The sequence below is a fragment of the Pelobates fuscus genome, chromosome 10, assembly GCF_036172605.1.
Source record: "Pelobates fuscus isolate aPelFus1 chromosome 10, aPelFus1.pri, whole genome shotgun sequence".
NCBI lineage: Eukaryota > Metazoa > Chordata > Amphibia > Anura > Pelobatidae > Pelobates > Pelobates fuscus.
The window spans coordinates 75,999,209-76,024,874 of NC_086326.1; the positions used below are offsets into that span (position 1 = coordinate 75,999,209).

Consider the following 25,666-nt stretch of genomic DNA (forward strand, 5'->3'; position numbering starts at 1 on the left):
TTGACTCTGATATATGATGATATAAAATGGATACAGTATAGGATCTGCTGATTTAGCACAGGTTCAATTAACAGATAGTTGACAACACTACTTTTTTCACTTGCACTTATTTAATTAGAAGCTATAACCTGGCTATGGGGACGACTTGATTTTAAATGTAAAGAAAAACTACCAGAAAAAAAATATGTATGTTATTTTGACAAAAGGCATTGTTGAAAGCTGTTGTTCTTACTTATACAATTGTATATCTGAAGGAATTTGTCTTTGTCTGAGACAGATAGAAATAGAAAAATGCACCATGATTGCTAGCCTAGACAAAAGCAAGGTGAACACAATATTAAATATAAAACTCAAGGTAACAGAGACTAGTAACGCAACACTACTTATCATGACCGTGTTTGCGTTAGGGTCAATTAATAATCAAGTCTCTAACTAACATACACTATCTCTTACAGCACACAGCCTGCAGTTCTGGTCAAGTATTAACAAAAAAAAATGACATAAACACAAACATATAAATGTGAAAATAACAACCCTCTCGCATTGACCCTCTTTGTAGATAATTCTGAGATGTCTGTTATGAGTTGCAATATCTTTACAAAATTGAAGCACTGTGTGGTTCTACAATACCTTCCAAGGCCTCGCCAGATAAAGTTTAAGCCTTCGCTAGAGGAAAGTTAACATAGCGAGATGTCAGTTTGTCAATGCATAAATTTCTTGTCTGATTTTTTCCAGTAATGATGTGCGATCTTTACTATTTTTAGTGGCATCTGTCATCTGGCATGCAAGTCTACTATGTCATTAATATTTATTTTTAATTTAAAAAAATCTTCTGCTTCAATTTGAGACGTTTGAATCAAAATGGCTGCTTCATGCAAGTACTCCAACACAGAAACTGCAAACAAGCTTGCAAATACTTGACAAACGTACTAAACTCAGATAATGTTATTCAATATCAAAATTATTACCTAAGAGCTTATTGAACTTTTCTTATTTTATTACAAATGCAAAGATAAACAACCCCTTAATGGAACTGTGCCTGGTTGAGCACATCTGGCAGTAAAAGGGTCATTTATACTATAAAAAAAAAAATATTGATGTAATTACCTGCTCTAACTGTGTAGTGTTAAGTGTCACATGTGTGACATTTTAAAGCAGTGATAGTATTATACAAGATATATATGAATCACAACTTAACAGAACAAACTGTAAAATTAATGATTTATATAGTATATGCATAGGGTATCTGTGCAGAATATGAAATGTGTGTATTACCTCAAAGCATACCTTAGGACAGCTCTGAAAATATATAAATATACATCTACAGGAGACAGATGTTTGAACATATTCAAAACCATGAGCTCAAACAACTCAAAAAACATGTGTCAGGGAAGTGAAGTTGGAAGTGAAAAAAAACAAAACACTTCCTATGTTTAAGGTACATAATTGTACATGGAATTCCTATTTGTGGTCTTAGAAAAAGTCAATAAATAGAAGGCAGTGGGAGGGTTGAAGATGGAATCATCGAAAGGCACTTTATGGAAATTTGTCAGGATTTCCTTAACTGTTCCAAAAGATCAAAAATGTACAACGTTTCCCAAAATTTTTTTGATTAAAGGAATATATTTATATATATGAATCTGTTCGTATAGTGTCATAGTCCTGTGGAAAGAGTCTGTTCAGTTTTTCTTTCATTCTGTCAAATTTATCAGTCAATGAACAAAAATTATCAATAAAAATTGACATCCTGAGACACCTTATGTGAACAGAATGGACACCTTTTAACACTTGTCTCTTTTCCCTTTCTATCCTCACATAGGAGGGCTTTCTTGCAGTAACACAACGAAACTGAAATACGGCAAGTCATCGCAATGGTGCTGTGATTGCCTAGATATCCCACAATCTCTATCAGAAGATGATGTAAGTCATTCAGACATCATCAGGTCTTCAAGCATGGAATATTGGGTTCTTCATCCTTCATATACGCAGGCATGTTACAGGTTCTATCCAGCTTCACTTTTTGGCCAGTAGCCATGGAGTCTGACCCTTAAAATTACCAAATAAAAGTACTTTTATAAGCAGCTAACTCAGAAGGATTACATCAATTACAGTGTTACATCATATTAAAAGACTGGGGTTCTAACATTTGTTTAACATGTGACTCTAAATGCAAATGTGCATAGCTCTCTTTCTTAACTCTATTATTCTAAGTCCCTGATGTATTTTTAGTGTGTCAGCAAAATCTTTCTTCTAGCCATGTGACAGAATTGAAAATGTCCCTTTAGGAATGCAGAAACTGCAATATTTAAATTATCCTTATAAGAAAAAAGTATTTAAAAGATGCAGAGATGGTAAGTGTGCGTGTTCTGTATATATGGTATCGACCATCAAACACGAAGCAGGAGGCAAAGTAAGGGACTGTCCTGGTGGGGGATTCATGGTTTGATAATGTGTTTTGTTCCTCTATTGAGTAAGTCCTAGCAGCATTTTAATATAAACAAGGGAATGTTTGAATATTACTGAATAATAGTGTGTGTATTTTCCTACCATAAAATAAAAAAATATATAATTGCCCACAAAACTGACTTATGGTCCTTGAAGGGACATTATTATTATTATTATAGTCATTTATATAGTGATATTCTGCAGCTCTTTACAAGATTATAAAGGGATAAATTTAACAATACAACATGTTACAGGAGCATAATGTTGATGAGGAATGTGCTCAAAAGAGCTTACATTCCAAGCACCATAACACTATAGTTTATTGTAAATGTTATAATGTAAGGAGACTTTGGGTGAAGTCGTTTTTTGATTTTTGTTAAACAATTCTCAAACAAGTTAACAAAAATGGGTGTCTCCACACTACACAAAAAAATAATGAAGGTGTTTCTTTGTTTACTTCTTAATACTTGTTAGTAGACTTTACCTTCAACTTGGCAAATGATGACAAACCCCTGTGTCACAGGGAGCCTGTCCTAATTCAGTTGTGCCAAAGGGGTTGATGGTGATGACTGACTCCTGCCAACCTGTGCAAATGTATTGGCCAAAGTCAAAAGCCTTTTCATTATCACATTAGATGAAAAATATTGGACTTTGGGTGCGGGGGAAAAACCTAGGTTTTTTTTTGTTTTTTGTTTTTAAACAACTTGTAAACATTGCACTGAAACCAAAAGGAACAACACCTATTGTAACCTTGTGCCATATCCTTACAATAAGTTGTAGTGGTTATTGTGCTTGTATAGTCCCATTAAGCATCCAGGTTTTGTGTATACATCATTTTAATACTAGACAATGAATTGTGTTATTGTCATTCAACTAGGGGGCGTATATAGCATTCCTAAGAAATTACACACAAAAGCTTTATTTGATTTTAGTTAATAAAGACTTTTCATGACTTAAATATTATTTTCTGGTTTATCCTCTTGGATATTTTTACTACATTTGAAGAAAAAAAAAAGGTTAAAAAAATCAAAAGTGTACAATAAAATGTTTTTATTTGTGACACATCAACTTTCTTTGACTGTTAGCCATGCATATTTTTGACCTAATATAAGGTTGACCTAAATATATATGTTTGTGAGGAGCTAATCACTCAGACTAAGGGGAAAGAAGTGGTTAAAACCATAGTGCACAAATGCAAAACAGAAAAATATAGTTTTGAAAAAAAAGTATTTTTTTTTCAAAAATATTTTATATTTGCTTAAAACTAACTCTAAATGTATTAAAGGGACACTATAGTCACCTGAACAACTTTAGCTTAATGAAACAGTTTTGTTGTATAGTACATGCCCCTGCAGCCTCACTGCTCAATCCTCTGCCATTTACGAGTTCAATCCCTTTGTTTATGAACCCTAGTCACACCTCCCTGCATGTGACTTGCACAGCCTTCCATAAACACTTCCTGTAAAGAGAGCCCTATTTAGGCTTTCTTTATTGCAAGTTCTGTTTAAGATTTTCTTATCCCCTGCTATGTTAATAGCTTGCTAGACCCTGCAAGAGCCTCCTGTATGTGATTAAAGTTAAATTTAGAGATTGAGATACAATTATTTAAGGTAAATTACATCTGTTTGAAAGTGAAACCAGTTTTTTGTTTTCATGCAGGCTCTGTCAATCATAGCCAGGGGAGGTGTGGCTAGGGCTGCATAAACAGAAACAAAGTGATTTAACTTCTAAATGACAGTGAACTGAGCAGTGAAATTGCAGGGGAAATAATCTATACACTAAAACCGCTTTATTTAGCTAAAGTAATTTAGGTGACTATAGTGTTCCTTTAATATATATGAATTCAATGAGATTCAAACTTTTCTCTCAGTACTGTGTTCAGTCTGCCCACTAACTATATGATCCAAATCTAATGATCAAACATGTCATATCCTTTCCTGTATAATAAGTAAAGTCTCTCTAATGGCTAGGCTATACAAGGCAGAACTATTTAGATGTGGGAGACCTACATTTAATAGAACATGATAGACATGATAGATATTCTAAAAGAAAATGCTTTCTCCTAACTGTATAGCTGTAGATCCTAGATCTTTCATTATGATACTTAAACCAGTTTCCTTTGAATATCAGCTAAAATACATTTACACTTCTTCTAGCATTTTAACTATCTACCTCAATCATTAGGAAGCTTAAATCTCTTTTCTTGGTTATCAGAAAATAACTGTGAAAACTTAAATAAAAACTTAAAAAAAGACACCAAAAAGCTCAAAACAAGAAATGATAACAATGTAAGGTCAACTATCAATGCCTATACCATGAGCTAATTTAGGAAAAACTACATGTCAACTCACTCTCAATGTTCGTTTTCTTAACTAATTTGTCAGGGGTGCAAGGATTTTTTTCTGGTCATTTCTTTATCTTTTGATTTCAGTCTTTACAATTGCTAGCTGACAATCAAACCAATTTACGCCTCATAATGAGAAAGGCAGCCAGTCAGATAAAATGTTAGATGGAAGTGAATGATGGATGGGAAGTATAATGCATGTATTTCACCGAATTAACAAGTTTAGTTCTTCTGCACTGTTGATTCCCAATCCAGTCCTTACGCCCACTCCCCCAGAACTTAGACAAGCTTTCCAAGGTTTAATGGAATAATAGTCTTGCACTGTATCTAGTTCATTTCATAATTTACATATTTTGCATTCCATTTTTGCCCTATTTATTTTACAGGTCTAATGGTACGTCGGTATCAGCATACCACAAGTGACTTACCTATAATCCCTATGTTATATTTATTATGTTATGTCTATTTCTTACAGCTAATGGCCTTTTGTGTCCTGTCCACTAATATAAAGGAAGGAGACTCTAGTTGTGGGAGGTACTAGTTTAGACTATTTAAAGTACTGACCTTCTCTAGCCACTTACCATATCTTGACCAGTGCATCACATATCCCACCCTCCACTGCCAATTTTCAGAACACTTCTGAACTAATTCCTTAGGTGGGCCCTCTTTATTTTACAGCCCTAATGGTATTTTGGTTTCAGCACACCTCAACTGACTTATATATATTTCCTATGTTACATTTATTATGTAACGTTTATTTCTTACAGCTTACGGCCTTTTATGTCCCGACCACAAATATACATCTGTCCTGTTGAACTTGACCCGGAGGAAGGTCCCGAGCGGGGACCGAAACGTTGGTCATATTTTTAATCAATTATAATAAAATTTGGAACTTTTAAGCCCGGAGAGCAGCCTGTCTCATTTGGATCTTCTATCTTATTGGAGCCTTGGTCTGGCACCCGGCGTTGGTATACAGTAAATGTGAGTGCTGGGGATTTAAAGTATATATATATATATGTATAGTACCTCTAAAAATGACAGTCTCACATTTTCAATGTTTTTGAAGTTTTTACAGGGTATAAAACACTAACCTCTGCAGTACTTCTGTGCCCAGGTAGACACCCAAGCATAAATTAATAATTTAAATTAATTTATATAATTTAAAATCTATAAATAATTTAAATTAATTGATATAATATACTCAGGCTATTTCAGCACTGCTAAGCATACAATATCAGATTAAGCCAATATTTCAGATGTGACAGTTCCACTTTAATAAATAATTCTTTGACAGTTAAAAAAGAAAACCAAAACCCTTTTGAACTTTGGTATACCTAAGACCTTGGGATATTCTACATTCTATCCTGTCTCTATCACAGATGTTTCTAATTGAATACAAAGTGTGTGTAACTATAAACGATACACTGTTTTTTCTAACTATGCCTATTACTCCAATTTAAAGTCGAGACAATTTTAAACTAATGTTTTAGAAAAAAAAACACTGAAAAAACATGATTTGATTAATACATTTAAATGAACTGACCTGAAAGTAAAAAAAGGTAAATTGTTGTTTTAATCACAGTAAACTTAGTGTAACCTTTTTTCAGCTTTAATGTAATATTGCAATAAAAAATGTTTTAATTTAATTAAAATATTGATTCTTATTGGAGAAAAAAAACATTCTATTTTAATGCTATTTAAGAATTTACTGCTAGTAGTTTAATTGTATAGAACATTATATCCAGAACAATCTAGATAAAAGTAGAACATGCGGCTGGACGTAACTTAATAAGTTTACTTTTTTTTTTTTTTTTTTTTTTTTAAAGCCAACTTTGGTTTGTTTTGCCAATCTACTTTTTCTTTGGGGTAAGGTATAAGTAAGTTGTACAATGAATTATTTAAAAACGAAATAAAAAAAGAAATAGGATTTCATCCAAAAAAATTTATTACAGAAAATATTTAAAATAAAAAAGTGTTCTTTAAAAATGACAGCTAGAAAAGTTGTATTTTTATCTATATGTTATGTGGGCAGAATAAAAATGTGTATAAATAAATGTTCTTCATGGCATTGTGCAGTTCACGTTTGATGTAAATAGGGAAAAAACATTTTAAGAGTAATTAAAATCAGAGCATAATAGTAATTTTTTTTATCTCAAGCATTAAGATTAAATAGAACCTTCTAAAAAGTTTTTTTCCCCCACCACTATATATATATATATATATATATATATATATATATATATATATATATATATATATATATATATATATATATATAACTTAAAATTGCCTCTCTTTATGGTCTCTGCATCTTTAGGCAAATTAAACATTGCATTTTCTGTTTCCTGTATAGTGAAATGTGTGGACCTAATCCGAACAACACTGGAAATCCATGTTGGGATTGGCTATCACACATTTAGCATAACTTTTTTCTTTTTTTAATCAGTAACTGTCTCTGAAAGTATAAAATATCTTCGTGTAAGAGTTAAAGATAACATCACTGAATAAGATGAGTGAATGCATCGATACTGCGTGCATATGAATTCAACCTCGGTTTAGTAAAAATGTTTTGGTGACCAAGAAACTTTGAGCAGATAACCATACATTGTATTTAACCTAAACATGATAAAATTAGGAATCTGTTTTGTATAACATTAATTGCCCCATATTGCAGTCTAGACTATTGGAATGTGGATACAGATTTATAGTTCGGTCTTTTTAAATAATTATTTTGTGTATTTCTACTTCAATCTATGATCTAAATCTACACTCAATTTTTCTTCCATGACTACACACCAAACAATCACACTACAATAATTCTGATTAACACTGAACAACATTAAGTAACACTGATCAGAAAGTTGCAATTTAAAAATTGACATTTGAAAAATGAATTAAGTGTAGATTCCACTGGTGTGGAAAAATTTATTTTTTAATTAAATATCATACTCGGAAATTGCTTGTCACTTTCTGATGAACTTTTGGCACCAAAGTACAATAATTTAAAAAGCATTCTTTAATAAATGTGCACAAATATCATGCAAGTACAGCAGCATTTTTGGCAAATATTAGGAAAGCACATAAACAAACAAAAAATATGGTCCAAAAAATGAGAAATATTTTAGTATTTTCTGTACAAAAATGTATAAAGTTTGGAATTCCTTCTTTTAATGAACACTGTATAAAAATAAATATTCTATGTACAGACACACAGGACAATCCCAGGGTTAGAATGATCACTGCAAAAGAAAACAAACTTGGGTTAGTTTTGACATTTTAGTGATTGGTAGGAAATCAAAATGTATTAGGTTAGAAAATACAAGGGCGCATGTATGTCACAAGCTTCTGTACATGGGACTTACAATGTGCCGAATATCGAAACTATTCTTTCCTTCTAATGAGTGATAAAAAAGCATACCTCACTGAGATTCGTGGTTTCTACTAAAAAAAAATTAGTAGTGAAACCCCCAATGAAAACATGCATGCAGTTAATTATGTATTCTTTTTCATTCTGGGTTTATCTAACAACAGCTTGCAAAAGCTGTGGATCTCTTGCCTGCTGCCTTTGCAAGCTCTACCATTTGAACAATGCCCAGACTTTCTGTGGCTGTCCAATCACAGATTTCCAAGTAGAGCTCAATGAGAAGTCTTTGCAAGGCAGATGCTCTTAGCAATTGCTGGCTCTTGAGTTTGGCCCCAGTGAGCTAACCAAACCAGGATTGACAGTCAGGGGGATGTACCAAGGTTAATTTACAAACGTTCCCATTTCTATTGAAATCTACACTTTTTGTAAAATAAAACAAAGAGGATACACTCTCACAAAAAGGCACTATAGCAAGCTGATGTGCTATAGGGGTCTCGGCAGTCCCTTTTAGACAAAACTAATTTACATAAATATGTAACAATGGCAAATTTACATATATATAACAATGGCAAACTGTATCTTCCTATTGTTGTAGCACTAAACCCCCCGGAATTCTCTGAAAGCCCATAGATGACACAGAATTGTGGAAATTGCAGCAGAACGACATCTGAGTGGACATACATTTGGTCCTTGATGCAAACACATTTTTTCTTGAAATTAGTCTTACACTAATGTACAACTCATCACTAACTAAGCTGAGAAAAAAATGATACGTTTATATATGAGTTCTAGGTAATGTACCTGTGGGGTATGAAATGGATTGTGTTGAGCAAGAAGGGTGTAGCAGGATTCAATTCAGCATTCCTAAATTATTTGTGCAATTGCAACTGACTGCAGTTGCCATTCCAATATCACCATAAAGTGGTTATGGAATTCATGAGTTGAATTGTATTTTGATCTTATATGCACAGGGCAAGATATATTTAATTACATAGTTATCTATTTTATATGATTTCCATACAAGACAACGTGTGTGGTAAGAATTCTGTTTTAAACTATTAAAGATATTATTGGCAATATCAACACTTAGCAAATCAACCACATATTGGCAAGCAACATGCTGACATTCAAAACAATTCCATCCTAGTAAGATTCTGTTTGAGTACCATGCGAAAATTAAAGGTAACAGCTGTGCAGTGATTCAAGTAAGATACTTCTAATGGGATAATGGAATAAAATCAGATGGGTCTGTACACAATATCTAATCATGGACTGGACGCAAGATGTTAAAAATAATTTCCTTGAAGAAGAATATACTGTACATAAACTTTGTATTAGAAGTAACAGGGGGGAAACATATACTTGTTCAAAAAATGTTACCATATCATAATTAGACTAAACCTATGTTAAAAAGAAAAAAAAGAAAACAACACAGCTTTGAGTACCCAAGGATATTTATCAAGTAGATTGAAAATTATTCAAAAAGGATAACTAATTTCCATTTCATTTCTAATGTTCATTAAGGGACTAGCTACATAATTTGTGTGTATATAAGAAAAGGTTCATTACTTCTAATAAACGATTGTATTAATAGTCTTCCAACAAACATTACTTCCTTGTCTACAACATGTTTGCATGTTAGGGTATTACTGATCATGGGATTTGTTTTAAATGTCATCATGGCAAAACACACAATGCAAATCAACCAAGGCAAATACAATAAGAATACAAGTTATGGTACCTTATTCCAGCAGCCCTGTACTGGTAAGCCATCTTCTCCCTAAGGGAATAAAACAAGGTAGGTTTTTATTTAATCTGTCACACTGGATCACAACATGCACTGAACATAATATTTATAAACGACAAAGCAATGCATTTTATAGAGACATACAATTCAGCTTCATCATCAATCACATTCAACATTTTCGCTGAACCTTGTGTATGGCAAACATGCTTTATTTTTATGGAGATTAACCTTTTGGATGGCAGTAAATGTTCAAAGCAATACATCTTATGGTTCTCTGGACTTTCCAGTGTGACTAGGCAGCATTGGATGTTCTAGGGTGGTTTACAAATGGTTTTCCCAGATATTACTGTTTGTGCAATTGTAAAAAAGTATATGAGTTTGAAAAAATATCTAAAGGGAATTTATCAGTGTAGATTGGTGATTGGAAGGTGAAAAAATATAATATATATACCGTATATATATATATATATATATATATACATATATATATATATATATATATATATATAGTCAATACATTGTTAAATACTGATCTGTACACATCGGTCAAGCCATAAGACTTGATTTTCCCACAGAAATCTCATATTTGTAGTGATGTTACTATTGCAAAGGATTCTGGGTGGACATATGCAAATTAGTTCAACAAAGAATAACTTTTTTGCCTCATTATTCCATTTTAAACATTCCGATTCTTTGTTGAACTTATTTACATATGTCCACCCAGAATCCTTTGCAATAGTAACATCACTACAAATTTTATATTTCTTTTGGGAAAGCAAGCATTATGGCTTGACTGCTGTTTGCATTGTGCTTAACAATGCACTGACTAGCAACTGACTTCAGGTGTAAAAGGTTTTCAATCACTTATTTTTACCCTCCGTAATTTTTTTGGTTTTTATATTTTACTGATATATATATATATATATATATATATATATCATGAGTAGTGTAACCTCATTAATCTTGGGCAGACCGGGGGTTAATGACTGCAGCTTAATTAGCGACCATCCAAAACTGTAACTCCTACTAATCTAATACATCACTAGGACACCCCCCAACATATTACACTACACATTAACCCCTTATGTAAAGTATTATATACACGAAATGCATTGAATGAGAAAGCCTGCTATGTGTAAATTATATCTACGAACGAGTTCATATGAGTTGATTTACATGGTTTTAAAGGCCCCAAGGGATGAATACAAGTGGATAGTTAATAGGTTGGGTTCAAGCACTTCCATGGTGATAACCTCCCAGTTTTAATTACACCTTGTACCTTCTATCTGGAGTGATAGTGATTGAGGTTTTGTATCCCCCTGTGAGTATCGTGAATAGCTTTTTGATTTTTATCCTGTTGCTTGTATATTGGATAATTGGTGTTCTAAGGTACTGTGAGATTCCCTTATTTTCATTATAACCCATGTGGTTAGAGTGTCCATTTAATAGAATTCTTGCCAGGAAAAATGAAAGTGCACCAGCAGTAAGCTTCATAAAACAGTGAAAAAAGACATCCTTCTTACTTACTTCCCCCCATGAGATCTAACACGCAAATAACACAAAGAAGAAATTCCCTTACATTTCTGTAATATAATTGGAAAGCTTCTGCAGCGAAAACTCTGGATAGTCATTGCCAAAAGAAAAATATGCTTACTCCAGCCTTTAGAGCAATAATGTATACAGTCTAATATATTTATGTTAGAAAATGCTTTTTCATGCAGGATATAGTTTTCTGTTACGCTAAAACGGCAATTTATTAGATGATAACCCATAAAATGAACATCAGACTGATTGAATGACTCTTAAATGTCCAGTTGCTCCAAAATGCTTAGTAAACTAGCAAAGTACAGTTTAAATTCCTAACATTATGTATTCTGGATAAATAAACCACTGCAATGGCTCGTAATCTCGCCCGTTTGAGTAATAAGGCTTCACAACCCATTTTTGTGTAGCATGGGTTATTGTTTTTTGGAAATGTAAGAGGAGTAAAGTTAAAGTGTTGGAAAAGGGGAACAAGGGTTTGATAAGGGTTTTTCATAAGAAAGTGCAGATTGTTAAATAGTAGCTCGTGAGGAATGAAACTGGTTGTAGGGAGTGTAGTGCTTATTAGAAATGTAAATGTATCACTCTTAAAATAGAGAAATGTTTAGTAGTGGTCATGCATATGATGTTGGCAAATGAATTAAGCTAGTTATCGGTCAGGTTTAATAAAGTCTATTTAAAAAGTCATACTTTGGATTGAAGGACTTGAATCTATGTTTTCATGTCACATTGCTGAAATAGGATTTAATTTTTTTTTTTTTAAATTACCAATATTTTTCTAAAACAAACCATGCAAAGCTGCAAAATGTAGAACTACACATCCAGAGAAACTGAGATGAATCTAAGAATAATATATATATATATATTTTTTTTTTCTTTTTTTCTTTTAGAAAGTGGTCATGTTTAGTTTCTATCCAGAATTTGGATTTGAACATTTCATTTGTTCTAGAGGTTGCCATGAAATGCCAATAATGATACTCATTGGTCTAAAATGTTTATTGAGATTAAAGTCACAACTGTGCAGTACTTAATTACCTAGATTCAGCAGGAGTTCTATTCATTTGGGTAGTAAACTACATTTAATTTTCTTGGTAGAAGCAATAAGGCTGAGGAATATTTGTTTATGAAATTCATGATTAGTAGTCATGAGTCGTGGTGAGGGCACAATGTCAGCACATGGAACACAACACCATTTAAAACATTTTGTAGTACAAAGGTTCTTCAGGCAACTGTGTCCCCATATAGTGTGACAATTTTTGAAAAGTTTAACTAAAAAACTTGTTAGTTTCAAACAATTTGTAAGTTGTTGCCAAAATTAGCTGTTCAACTTTTGTTGGCAATGATAAGGTGGTTGGCAATAGTAAGGAGTAGTGTGGGTGGGTTATTTCAGTACTCTCAGACCATTATTTATACCCAAACTTAGACAGCTAATGTTGAAGACAACCTCCTTATTTATCCAAGTTTCATCAAAGGAGCTGGGCCTTCAACACCAAGAGATCCTTGATTTTTGTCAAAGTATTCAAAAATGGTGTGGCACTACACAGGGAAACAACGTTTGAAAAACTACTACACTGAGCTGTAGTAGTAATAGTGCTTATAGTGCTCCTTAAGTAAAAATAGACACATGCTTGCAAAGAATGAGGTGCTGATTAATGACATCATGCAAAGGTGCACTTGGAAAAAGTATGCATGCAGGAAAAAGGGAAGTTAAAGCCATACCAACGGGCAAGGGGCATCCAGCCCGTCCAGCCCTGGTAACCCCGGATCACCTTTTTCTCCTTTAAAACCTCGATGTCCCTGTTCACAAAATCAACTATTTTGATTATTCCATCAGATTCCAGATGCCATGATGGCATGTTTGCCAGTCCCACCTTGAGAAAGTTGAAGGACACCTGTACTGGAGACTCTATTCTCTTAATCTTGTTTCTTGTGCGTTTTTAGCATATTGAGAACATCTCAATAAAATGTTATAGACTGTGCACATCAACAAATGCAAGTAAACAAAACGAATTGTGTGCCATCCTTCAATAATAAATGAATGTACCCAATATTTGTTCATTTTAGCATCATTTTAATTTGAAGAGTGAGATTTTGAAATAAAAAAAATCCACTAGTACAAATTTAAATATCACATTGTCATTTCAAGCAAATTGACACTAAACTCAATGTTTATGTGGAATTCTTCTGATGCACACCTATCCTTTAGACCACTACGCATTATGAAAATTAAAATGGCACTGTCACTTCAGTTTTATTATTTTTATTATCTTTTTCTAATTTTTTTCATTTATTTATTTAATTCAACTTGTACAGCATGGTCTTTGGAGATTTTTGGAAACGAACGGTGCTTAAACAGGGTTCTTTTTCAGTTGCTATGGTAATTTACCAATAATCCACCAGTCAAAGGAATCCTGCAGAAGGCTTAACTGCAGACATCATGGACTGAGGAGAACAAAATAGTGGCAGCTGGATATCAACATTCAAGTCAATCAAATTATATATATATTTATAGATAAAGGCAAAGGGGAGTATAACATTAGGATAACATGGACCTAAGGAAAGGAAAACTGAAAAAAAAAAATAACTGTGCCACTTTAAGATCCACAGCAGCCCGATATACAGTGTTTTACTGCTACTTGAGCTTTTTTTTAACTATAAAAATAAGATATAAAAAAAACCTTAACAAGAAATATGTTGTTCTATGTTGAAATGACAAAGTGCATTAAAAAAAGACAATGTGGACATTCCCATGTTGTGAAAAAAAAAAAAGATATATCCAGCGTCCAACAACTTTCCCATTCTTGTGTACTATACCACCTGATTTTTGATGTCTTGAGGAAGGGAAGAAATGTTAGTGATTAAGAATATACAGGAGGAAAAATACATCTTCATAGAACATGTTGAGAGGACTCAGCTCCTTTAATACCAAAGGGAAGAGCAGCACTCAACCTACTTGCATGCAAATAGTTAAAAATCTGTTCCCAGGTGACAATTGCTCAAGTGTCAATAATATAATCTTAACATGATCTGTTTTAAGGTAATTAAAATTAATCACAAAACAGTACGGTTCATATGCAAGTAGGATAGTTTGGCCTTGATTCTTCCCATCCTCAAGTCCTAAATCACATATATTGCAAAATTAAAACATACCAACGGACACGGTGCATCTAATCCAGGCGCTCCTTGGTCTCCCTTATCCCCTTTAGGCCCCCTAGAGCCTTTCTTCCCCCTTTCCCCCTGCAAATAATAATTACATTCAAAAAAAGAAATAATGTAAAGGATCATCCAATCTAAAATTGTTTTAGAATTATCAAAAACATACTGATCATTAAATTGAAAAATGTATTTTACTAAATGTAAGTGTGTACATGTATGTTCCGTATATTGTTTGACTGGGGTATATGAAGTGAGCTTGTTCCAACTAAATTGATATATTTACCTACTTATTATACACAATTATTATACGTTCTTATTACCAAAAATATTGTATGTTTAAGCATTGTGCATTAGCATTAGATTAGCATTGTAGGTATCGAACTGCACCTCACGATTTTATGATCAGTGGGTAGTTATTCAGGGTCAGTCTTTTTGATTCTTTTTGACTGTTTTTTTTTCTAAAATGAGAATGAAATTTGACGCCTTTTTAGCAAATTCAAAATTAGGTTTAAACAAATTATAATACATCAAAGGGACTTATGATATGATGGAGTTTTAGATATAACCTACATGAGCTAGACATTTTGGAGTCTGATTTACAAAATTATGAAATGCTTTCCTTGCAGAACAGGGGAGTAAACAACATTAATGAGAGGAAAAAAGTAACTAAAGAAAAAAAATGATAATTATGGTGAGTATACTCACTAAACATCACATTGTAATAAATATAAAAGTGAATTGAAAAAGTTATGATTTGGTAAAATTCTCCACATATGTACAGTTACAGCTTGGCTTTGTTAGTCTAGATTTTGACATTTGTTTTCCAGTTACTAAAATTTGGTGTTCTGCAAATAAACCTCAATATGTTTATTCCAAAAATATAACGGACTAATGTCACTAAAAAGCAGGTTGTGATGACTTGGAAAGATACTTGTAAAACTTAAGTTAAAGATTATGTTTTTTCCGTGCCTTGATTTAATATTTTTGGATCCATTTTTCAAACGATTTATCGTTTTTGGATAAACTTGATAAGTGATTTAATATTTTACTAAATTATTTAATACTTTGCTATTTTATAATATATCGTTTTTTGTTTTTTAATTTAAATATTTATTATTTTAATATTTTTTTTAAGCTTATCCAAAAATATTAACTCAAGGCCATAATATTTGGGCCTAACTTGTATAAGTGAATGGACCCCATAACTATCCTTCATTAGTAACCTGCACACTGACAATAAATTAGCATAAAAAAGTGTTATTTCAGTTTTTTTGTGTTTGCTTGGGGAGATAATTACATTGTAAAATTGTTGTGCAGTACAACACTTTTATTGTAACAATGAACACAGGGGGTGTACAGTATTTCTTATAAATATTAGAAAATACATAATTTTGGAGTTTAGAAAATATTGCAAAATGTATAATAAAGTTAATAATAATTACAATTAATAAATAAATATAATTGTATTCCAAAAGGAAAACTCCTTCCCCATTACCAAAAGCTGATATTTAATATTGTTGTAAGCTCTGAGATTCAGATGACAACATGAAATGTTCCTCGTCTTTAGGTGGTCAAAATTCCAACAGAATTCTAGAGCTGTATTTCTCATGTAAATCAGACCCCAAAAAGCTTCCTTAGCTGAATTTACAAACTATACTAGGGAGATAGGTTTTAATGTTCTATTGTTCTGGTGAAAGTAATGCATTTAGTGACTAGCTTGGTAATGTTAGAAAATACAGGAATTATTAAGCAATTGCATGTAGGCAGAGTAAAACTGTGGATATACAAAATTAATGGTTTGGGGGAGAGAAGAAGCAAGGAAAAATATCAGGGTAAGGACATTTAAACATAGAAGGATAATCCAGGAGGTAAAAAATATCAGAATAGGCCACATAGGAAGAAGGAGGAAAGACCCAGGTAAAAAAAGGCACAAGTTAAGGAAAAGATAAAGGGGACAAAGGTGGACCTGTAAAAGCAAAGAAAAACAGGCACAAAAAGATGAAGTAAAAAATAAAAGGAACAAAATGATTATGCAGTAGCAACAGACTTTTTCAGTTGGTTGTCCCTTTTTCTAGGTATTTTCACATAACTCATTCTCTGGAGGACCGTCATGGTGTTTAAATCTTCAAAATGTTTCATATATTTCCTTCCTTGACCTTTACTATTCAGACAATATTTTTTTTCCATCTAAAGGTCTGGATTTTGGGTGCAAAGCAAGGTCTACATTATGGCGACATACCTATGATTTTAACCTTGTTGACAACTTCCGTAAAAAAAACTATTTAACATGAGACATAATACACTAAATCAGGAATTGAGAAAAAATGCTTAAAAAAAATGGAAATATTAGGATAATCATTTAATGTAATTTTTTCTAATTAAATATTTTTTTGCCACATGCAATAGATGCAATTTCTGTAAATAACCTATGTACTATGCTCAGTGTATTCAGAGACCTCCCTTCATCTTCCCACTTCCCTGGTTGTATTAATGCAGTCATTAAGTTTGACAGCAAAGTCTACTAAAGCGTATGGAAGAAGAGGGTCTCCAATTACACTCATGTGGGCAGGGATGCAAAGGGAGAGAATGGAGTCCTAGCAGGAAAATATGTTTCTCTGCCGGGTAAAAAAAAACAGGGCTGGAGCAAAAGGAAAGATAATTGGGACAAAATTTCATATAAATTGTTTTATAAATCAAAATAAAGGTTAGCAGATGCAGAGTGAGATAATAATAATTATTATAATTATCATTAAAACAAAGTTTGTTTTAAAGACTGAAATTACTTAATCTTTTATTTAGAATACTTTTTTGGATGCTATAAAAATGTGAAATTTAAATGTACAAATTGTTTTGTTTTTGTATATTTTTATTTGTAGAGGTCATTTTTACTTTTGAGACACAGGAGAGAAACCAACTGAACAATCTGAAAAATGGCTTTTACTTAATCCAAACAAGGAGAAGACAGTTTGGGAACTTAAATTTAGATTCAGGTGGAATGATTAAAATATTTGCCACAATGTAATGTATAAAAAATAATCTAAACATGCTTGGCAACTAGTCAAACAATATACACAACCATGCGCAATAATAAAAAATAAATTGAATATATTTTAAGAATACCAAACACTTGCCTAATTGTTATGGATGAACTACAACATTATTGTGCAATTCAAACGGCCATGATTTAAGGGTAAGCCTACGTAAACACAAGTGCATCAATATTTGCATCAATAATTTATTTGCTTCCTTACTTCTGCTTACACAAGGGTAGGATGTGAATATGTGAGTCAGAACACTAATTATTACCATATTCCACAATTATGGATATTGCAGCACACGATGACATTATAATGTCTTGTGAAATTATTCTATTCCTGTGTGAACAGTAATTTACTTTCTCCATGTGCTTTCTAGTACATATATTTATCTAGTTTGTTATGTTGTCAATAGTACTGCTCTAATGGTTGGATTATCACTTCTACAGATGATAACATTGGTTTTTTTACTAAACTTGTAACTTGGTATGTTATCTTTTCCACTAATTGAACTTGTTTAGTCTATCGGCACTTTTTTTAGTCTTTAACTTACATGTTAACGCATATCCTTAAAGTATGTTGTGTTTCTATCAATTATTGTAGCGAGCCATAACAATTATACTATAACCACTTTCTACAAAAGGACACTGACCAACAAGTAGGTCTCCGTTTGTAGACAAACAACAATTTCTATAATAATCAGGCAACATGTTCCAAGCCAATCAGGGAACAAGTAGTTCACCACAGATGAACGTGTTTCAAAAAAGTCCAAATATTTAAATAATGCAATTTATTATTTAGTACATGCCAGTCTATTACTCTAACACAGTGGTTTACAACCTGGAAGTCACTGCCTTATATTTAGCAAGTCCCCAAATTATGTACCAGATTAATTCACTCTTTTTAAAACGGTTGATGGGGCTTAAATTTGTGTAAACTTAATATATGCTGGTGTGCGTGACAAAAGGTTGCCTACCACTAATCAAACCTTTATTGATTGCTTTGCTTATATCAATACTTAATCATTCCACCTTCTTTTAGAGGTATTAGTAAAAGATTAGGAAACTGAATATAAATATGTTCTTACCCTGCCTCCCTTCTCACCCGGTGGTCCATGTAAACCCTATAAAAAACAAAATGATCATAAAAATATAGAACTATACATAAGTAAACAATCATCCAATCACTCCATCCACCAATATAAATAAAAAAATACATGTGCATTTACATTACAGGGAATTACAAGTAATATCTCACTCTCCGACTCAAAATATTTTGAGTCAGGCAGGACAAACATCATATTCTTCTCATTCATAAAATATGCCCACTATGGTAGTGCATTTAATACTTTTTATTCTTTTTATTTTTTCTTAACCCAGTCTTGCCAAAACTATATTTAACAAAGATAAATAGAATCTGATTTCAAGTAATAATTGAGTTTATTGCTATTACACTGCAAGAACAGTTCTAGTCAAGTCATAGATCCTGCAAAATACCTCCTAGTGAGATAATTAAGGGAACTAGTATATATTCCTTTGGTTATGCTATGGGGCAGATCTGCAGAAGGTCTATATAACTAAAAGTCTAATCAAAGAATATAAAAACTCCAAAACATTGCGTTACTTTACCTCTAGATTCCTCATGATTATTGAACTTATTATGCTTCACATATTTTATATAGTCATGTAATATGTCCTTGTTTAGATAAGTCACTCTTCTTCATTCTAGAATACTTACAGGGAGACCTGATGGTCCAGTTGGTCCTGCAACCCCAGGATCTCCTTTATTACCCTACAAGAGAATGGTGGTTGAACTGTATTAGTTAATCCTGCTCTGGATAAGTCATCGGTTCACTTTACACTCAATGGATTAGAAAGAACATTAAATCAACCTACCCTCTCCCCTTTTGGTCCTGCTGGTCCTGGAACACCGATTGGCCCTGGGATTCCCTAATTTATTACAGAGAAAGATCACTGTCAATATAAATCTGTTATGTTTTTTTCGGAGATACTGAAAACTAGGAAACGAAGCAGGTAGAAGAGAAGTCCGATAATGCAGGCAGTCGCGTTATCTTTGGCGAGTTACAGTTTTCAGCTCTGAGTTTGGACAAATATAAAAATGTTACTTTTCCTTGCTTCATCAAGATATCCATGTAGATATCATGAACCAAAATGTTAAACACTTATTCGCAAAAGGAAAATCGTACCAACAAATATGTTACTTTTAATTGCCTTTAAACGAAACGTAGCATATAGTATGCAGTTTCCTGGTGTGAATTTATGAAACTCAACCATTATTAAATTGCAAAAGTTTGGATGAAATACGTCACAATTTCTTTTTTTATCTATAATTTCTCAGGGGCTTTAGTTTCACTCATAAGTCTGCCTTGAACTTTGCAATATTTCGTGATTGGTGGAACTGTAAAACCATCAAATTCTGCTTGCATACTAAATACTTGTTTATTCATGTCTCAGAGAACATGTTTTCTATTAACAACAATACAACACCAACACTATATTAATATACAGAAGCAAATAAAGTGTAATAGTTAATGTTAGAAGTTATATAGTAACTTAAAGTGTAAAAAACATTCATTCAGTTTTTTTTGTTTGTGAACCCTTTTTCTATCACTACCATTTTCAAGAGTATTTTTTACTTTCTGGGAGTACAAAAAAAAAAGCCTGATTGTGTCTAAATGCAATGAAAGTCAACATATTTAAGGTACAACTTCACTTTAATAATCAGTGGATTCGATAAGCTGTCCTCTTGTCTTCTCAAAGCTGAAAAAGTAGCTTAATAAAGAAACATTGGTTTAGTTATGTATTTAAGCATTGTCACCAATAAAAATTAAAACAGATTAAAAAAGAGGAACTTGCATCATTTCAGGAAGGTAGCTTAGCATGCAGTTTGTAAATCACCATGCTGCAGAAATGGATGCATTTAAAGAGACAGTCACATACTCTTATTTTCCTCATTTAGTTGAATGATTCCCCTCACACTATAAACACCTGGACTGAACTAGGGCACAGGGTAAGTGCCTTTTGTGGAATGCACTACTCTAAGATACTATTCTTCACTTCAAGAAAACCATCACTAACATGTCTACCCAAAATATCCAGTGTCCAAAAACAAATTAAAAAGAAAAAATGGGCCACCTGTCTGAATTACACAGTTTTAATAGTAAATGTGATGCCTTTATTTACTGCTAGAGAGAAAACAAGCAAACATCATATTTATTGGAATTCAGAGCAGTGGGAGTAGCAAATCTATAGATTTGAGTGGATTTCAGAATAACGTTGCATAGTATGTACCTAGTGTGTATGTTATTGGATGAAATTGACAAACATACTATATATGAGCAAACAATTTTTTGCTTTTCATATATGACATTGGCAATTATTCTTTGGGACTTAAAACAACACCAACCTAATATATAATTAGATAACTATACATGTAGCAATTGATTGAATTGTGGGTTAGCCTAATTGTGCAAATACAAAAAATATATATTGTACTTTTATCTTGCATTAACTTTAACCTATTATTAGTGACAATTTAAAATAGTGTTCTTAAAACTGTTTAACTGCTTAGTTCAGCAACTCGTTGAATATTTGTTAACGTATTAGCAAGGCACAAGGACATAAGTACATTTTACAAGCTATAGGTGTGTCCAAAGAGACTTAGATGATCCCCATATCCTGCACACGTTGTCCTAATCAACTATATTGAAATTAATTGCCAATGTTATTTACACTAAAGCAGATATCATTAACACAAATCATTAAGTGACTCTGAGGCCAGTTTGAATGACTATTAAAGAAATTTGTTTATTATGAGATTTAAAGCTTCGCAATTAATGGATAGAAGATCAATTATAAGCCTATTAAAACAATCAGTTTTTTTTTGTACTGTCACAAACTACACCAACCGCTGCATTGAGAGTTTAGAATTAATTTATAAATAAAGCTACACTGCTTGTTTAGTAGTAGAAATTTTATCGGGCATGTCATCCAATACTGTGTATTAGTTTTTTATCCTTTCTAATAAGTACTCTATGCATTAAGTTCATGTTAATGTTACTTAAAGAGCCAATGGCAACGTGGTTCATATTTCCTTGAGCGTGGGCTTCTTCACCTCTTGTGTCTATTAACATTAATTTAATTTTGCCAATAACTTATTTTTAAATATCCCGACTGCATAACCGTTGGCACTCTAGTCAACTCTAAATGCTTATATATTAACTGTGTGATAGAGGTGGAACTGTTGGTCAAAAAAACAATGATGTTCAAATGTTGCGAAAACAAATATTTATTTTTATTGCCTAATTGTTGACCAAGAAGTACAAAGATTTGATAATCTAAAAGGACATATAACCCAAAATATGAATATGTTTTGATTAAAATGACTTTGAATTTACATTGTCATGATCTAATCCATCTAGAGCTCTAACTTACTAGTAGAAGTAAATGATTAAGAATAGACACCCAATTGCAGAACAGAATAACCATGCGGTATGTATGTTTCATTGCATATAAAATATAAGCGCAATACACTATTGATTGTGATTAGATAAAAAGGCTGAAATAGAATGGTCTGATTTCCATAATGTTTAGCAAGTGTTTTTATTTTGCTTGTAGGTTGGGGGAGCCATCAGATAGCAGATAGGCTGCAAGAAGGAGCAAATGGGACAAGGCAAGGTAAGAGGAGAGACAAATGTTAGGGTAATGGAGTTGGGACTCACCAGTGGGCCATGTCTGCCGTCTAAACCTGAAGCACCCTGGACAGCAGGGCAGTGTAAATAGACATGGGAGAGGGAGGAGAATGAAGGGGGAACAATGAGGGATGTGAGTGAAGCAGCAACTGAAGACATACATACACTTTAAACCCTTTATGAACAGCTTTACAATGACAGCTCAGGGTAAAGGATGCACAGGGGTTGCAATTGTGTTTTAGAATACATTGACACAATCAATACAGTTTGTAAAAAAAGAACAGTCCATAAGTACTCATAAATCTTACGAAGTGAGTGACCCCTTTCATTGAAACTTCAACAGGTTGGCTATATTTCAGTGCTAACTGGAGAAGAAAACCCAAACAAAAAAAGCACACGCATACACACACAAACCTCACACTTCTCACTACCTCATCTTTGAATTTTGTTAGAGGTTTTGATAGATGTGATTCTGAATATCTTGCATATGGCAGAACACGACTGTAGTCATATCTGCTATTGTTGATACAGTAAAAGCTTCATTATAGCCATAAAATTGGTTAAAGTGAAGTTACATTTGTCTACTGCCTTCTCAATATAAAGCACTGCATTTCCTTGACCTTTAGAAAATAACCACACTCTAACTTGTCTCTAATTTCTAAAAAATATAATTAATGCAGTGACCCCTAGTGACCAGGGAGGAAGGAGACAGTTATTTTGTGATAGAAAATGTTGAGCATAAACTCAAGGGTTAATAAATCCAAGCATATAAAATTAAGTACGTAACGTAAACATGTATGCATCAATATTAAAAATACACTAGCCTTGAATTTCGACAATATGAACATATGTTCAGCTGTATCAATTGGTCACATACTGAGTTCAGCATTTCCACTCCATATAGATATATTTATCGTTTTAGTGTCTGTTAAAATTCTAAAGAGAACACACACACAGTGTAACGCTCAACACAACTCTATCTCACTGGACCATATGTTTAAATAATAGCTGTGATCATACCTCTAAACATTACAATTTTGAACATTTTTATTACTATCTTCAAAATAGAGAAGCCCAGGTCATGATTATGATATACCCACTGAAACTACTCCTCAAAAAATGTTGAATAGAATTAATATTGTGACATGTTTTGTACACATTGAAAGGTCCAAAGAGTAAATCGATGTTTTTCTGAATTCAGTGGCAACCCATTATTTCATGTTTCACTACTTATTCTATCAAAGTGATGGAATAAAGAGATTGTATCCTGTCTTTATTACGATGTATAACATTCTAGCTATAATTTCTTATCCCTGTCTAAAGTCTAGAAGTCATCTGCCTCTTTGAGATAAAAAGAGTAGAAGGATTAATGGTTGGCTGTCATGGAAGAAAATAAGAAAGAGGATACCGGGAAGTATAAATAATGTTCTCTTGACGGACTGTACTGCAATCAAAAAAGACTGCCCTACTTTTAGAAAATTGGCCCAGTTTTCAGATCATGGAACTTTAAAAATGTTCTACAATGTACTGGGAAATTAGACAAATATGATTTACATTAAGTTACAGAACACAAGCTTAGTAACCGAGTCAGCATTTGTGTAAATTTAAACTACAGGACGCAAGAGAATAGGAAAAGACTTCAGCCCATGGGCCATTGTAACCTAATAGGTTCTTACAGACAGACTACATAACATAATCGAAAAGGCCTAATAACAATTCTCCACTACCTTAGGTGCTATGTAAAGCGCTATGGAATTTGTTGGCGCTCTATAAATATAATAATAATGTATGAAACTTAGAAGCAGTTATTGGAATGTTCCACAGTGTCACATGGGAACAAATCAGAAAACTATGAACATAAATGAGTGTACTACTGAAAGCTAGAAAAGTGAGGGAAAACAATACTAATGTGAAAAAATAACATTCAATAGCATTTTACGGCACCCTGAGCTTATTCAAGAACAGGGGTGTAAATGCAACAAGGTAAAATTTGTCTTGATTTCCACTCCTTTCAAGGACTTAATTGCTCACTTTTCAAAATATTACATGGGCTCTGTGAATGTGCATGAGTTATGGGTTTTTATACATTTTTATAATTTCACTCAAATAACGCATGCATTATATACCAATGGAGTTGACTATATCTATCTGTCTATCTATCTATCTATCTGTAAATAGAAAAAGATCACTGTGTACAAAGAATGAATGAGCTACTGGGCAAAATGTTTTAGTATTTTCGTTAATTTGATATATTAGCTAAATCTCTCAAGACACATGCTAATAAAGCACCAATCTGTTCAATAAAGAGGGTACCAGGGTTTCATTACTATTTTTAAGTAGTGTTTATAAAAGCTGCACAAATGTGGCCATGCTTATACAATATTACGGTTGAACACAAAAATCACAATCACAAAGGGTTTTGTTTTTGAATAAGGCGTTAGACTGCAAACCACACCAAGGAAAAATACAGCATGCTTTTCATAACAAATTCAAACAGATCCAGCATATGTCATATACGGTCAACAGTAGTGATAGTCGATTATTAGAAACATAATAACTGGTCATACTTTAAGGGAAATTATACTTAAAATTTAATTAACTAGAATTATCAAATGTGCTGTATCTCATGCCACCAGTTGCCTCTTTGTTGGGTAATGCCAGTTGTTTAAAAATAATAAGATACCTTAACATATTGTGGTCATTAATCTCCTCTGTAAAACTGTAAAGCGGTACAGAATATATTGGCGCTATACAAATTATATTAATTGGGAAAACTGATGGCATATTCATCCAACTTTTATTTTCTTATCCTTATGAGGGTGTTGTCCAATGGCAGCTCTAGTCTGAGTAGTTAGTCAGTAAGGAAGAGATGTGATCAGAATTAAGATTGAGCAGAGAAAAAAGACTCTGCCCAGCACTGAAAACAGCCGCCAATCCAATCATTTTCATTAGAATGTGATAAAAGCTACCATTTAAGAGGACTTTTAGAAAGTAAGGTAGCAGCAACATTATGCCACACAAAATAAAAAATAACCTCTATACGAATATAGAAAAAAATAACATTTATATTTTTTTACACAAGAGGCACCACACATGGCCAATGTGATTTAAATTTCCATGACAAACTCCAGTAGAAAGTCATATATTGTTACTATACAGGTATAATCCCCTTTTAAAATTGTAGTTATAACTGTGCAAAAATATTTAACAAATATATAATTAATATAATCAATTTATATAGAGGAAGATCTCATCCACCTCTTAAACCAGTGTTTACCGGACAAGTCCTCAAGACCCACCAATAGTCCCGTCTTCTCCATTG

The 25,666-nt window shown here is 32.8% G+C and overlaps 1 protein-coding gene across 1 annotated transcript in view; it reads right to left on the reverse strand.

Annotated features, from left to right (window-relative positions):
* Positions 1–845: 845 nt before the first annotated feature.
* The window catches only part of LOC134575865 (collagen alpha-1(XIII) chain-like), a 120,988-nt gene continuing 96,167 nt past the window's right edge, over positions 846–25,666 (reverse strand). The window contains exons 24-30 of the mRNA XM_063435307.1: positions 22,375–22,410; positions 19,529–19,582; positions 19,371–19,424; positions 18,721–18,756; positions 14,593–14,679; positions 9,895–9,933; positions 846–2,046 (exon numbers count right to left, since the gene is read on the reverse strand). Coding sequence (XP_063291377.1) covers positions 2,014–2,046; positions 9,895–9,933; positions 14,593–14,679; positions 18,721–18,756; positions 19,371–19,424; positions 19,529–19,582; positions 22,375–22,410 — 339 coding nt within the window. The 3' untranslated portion in view covers positions 846–2,013. The remainder of the gene's footprint in view (positions 2,047–9,894; positions 9,934–14,592; positions 14,680–18,720; positions 18,757–19,370; positions 19,425–19,528; positions 19,583–22,374; positions 22,411–25,666) is intronic.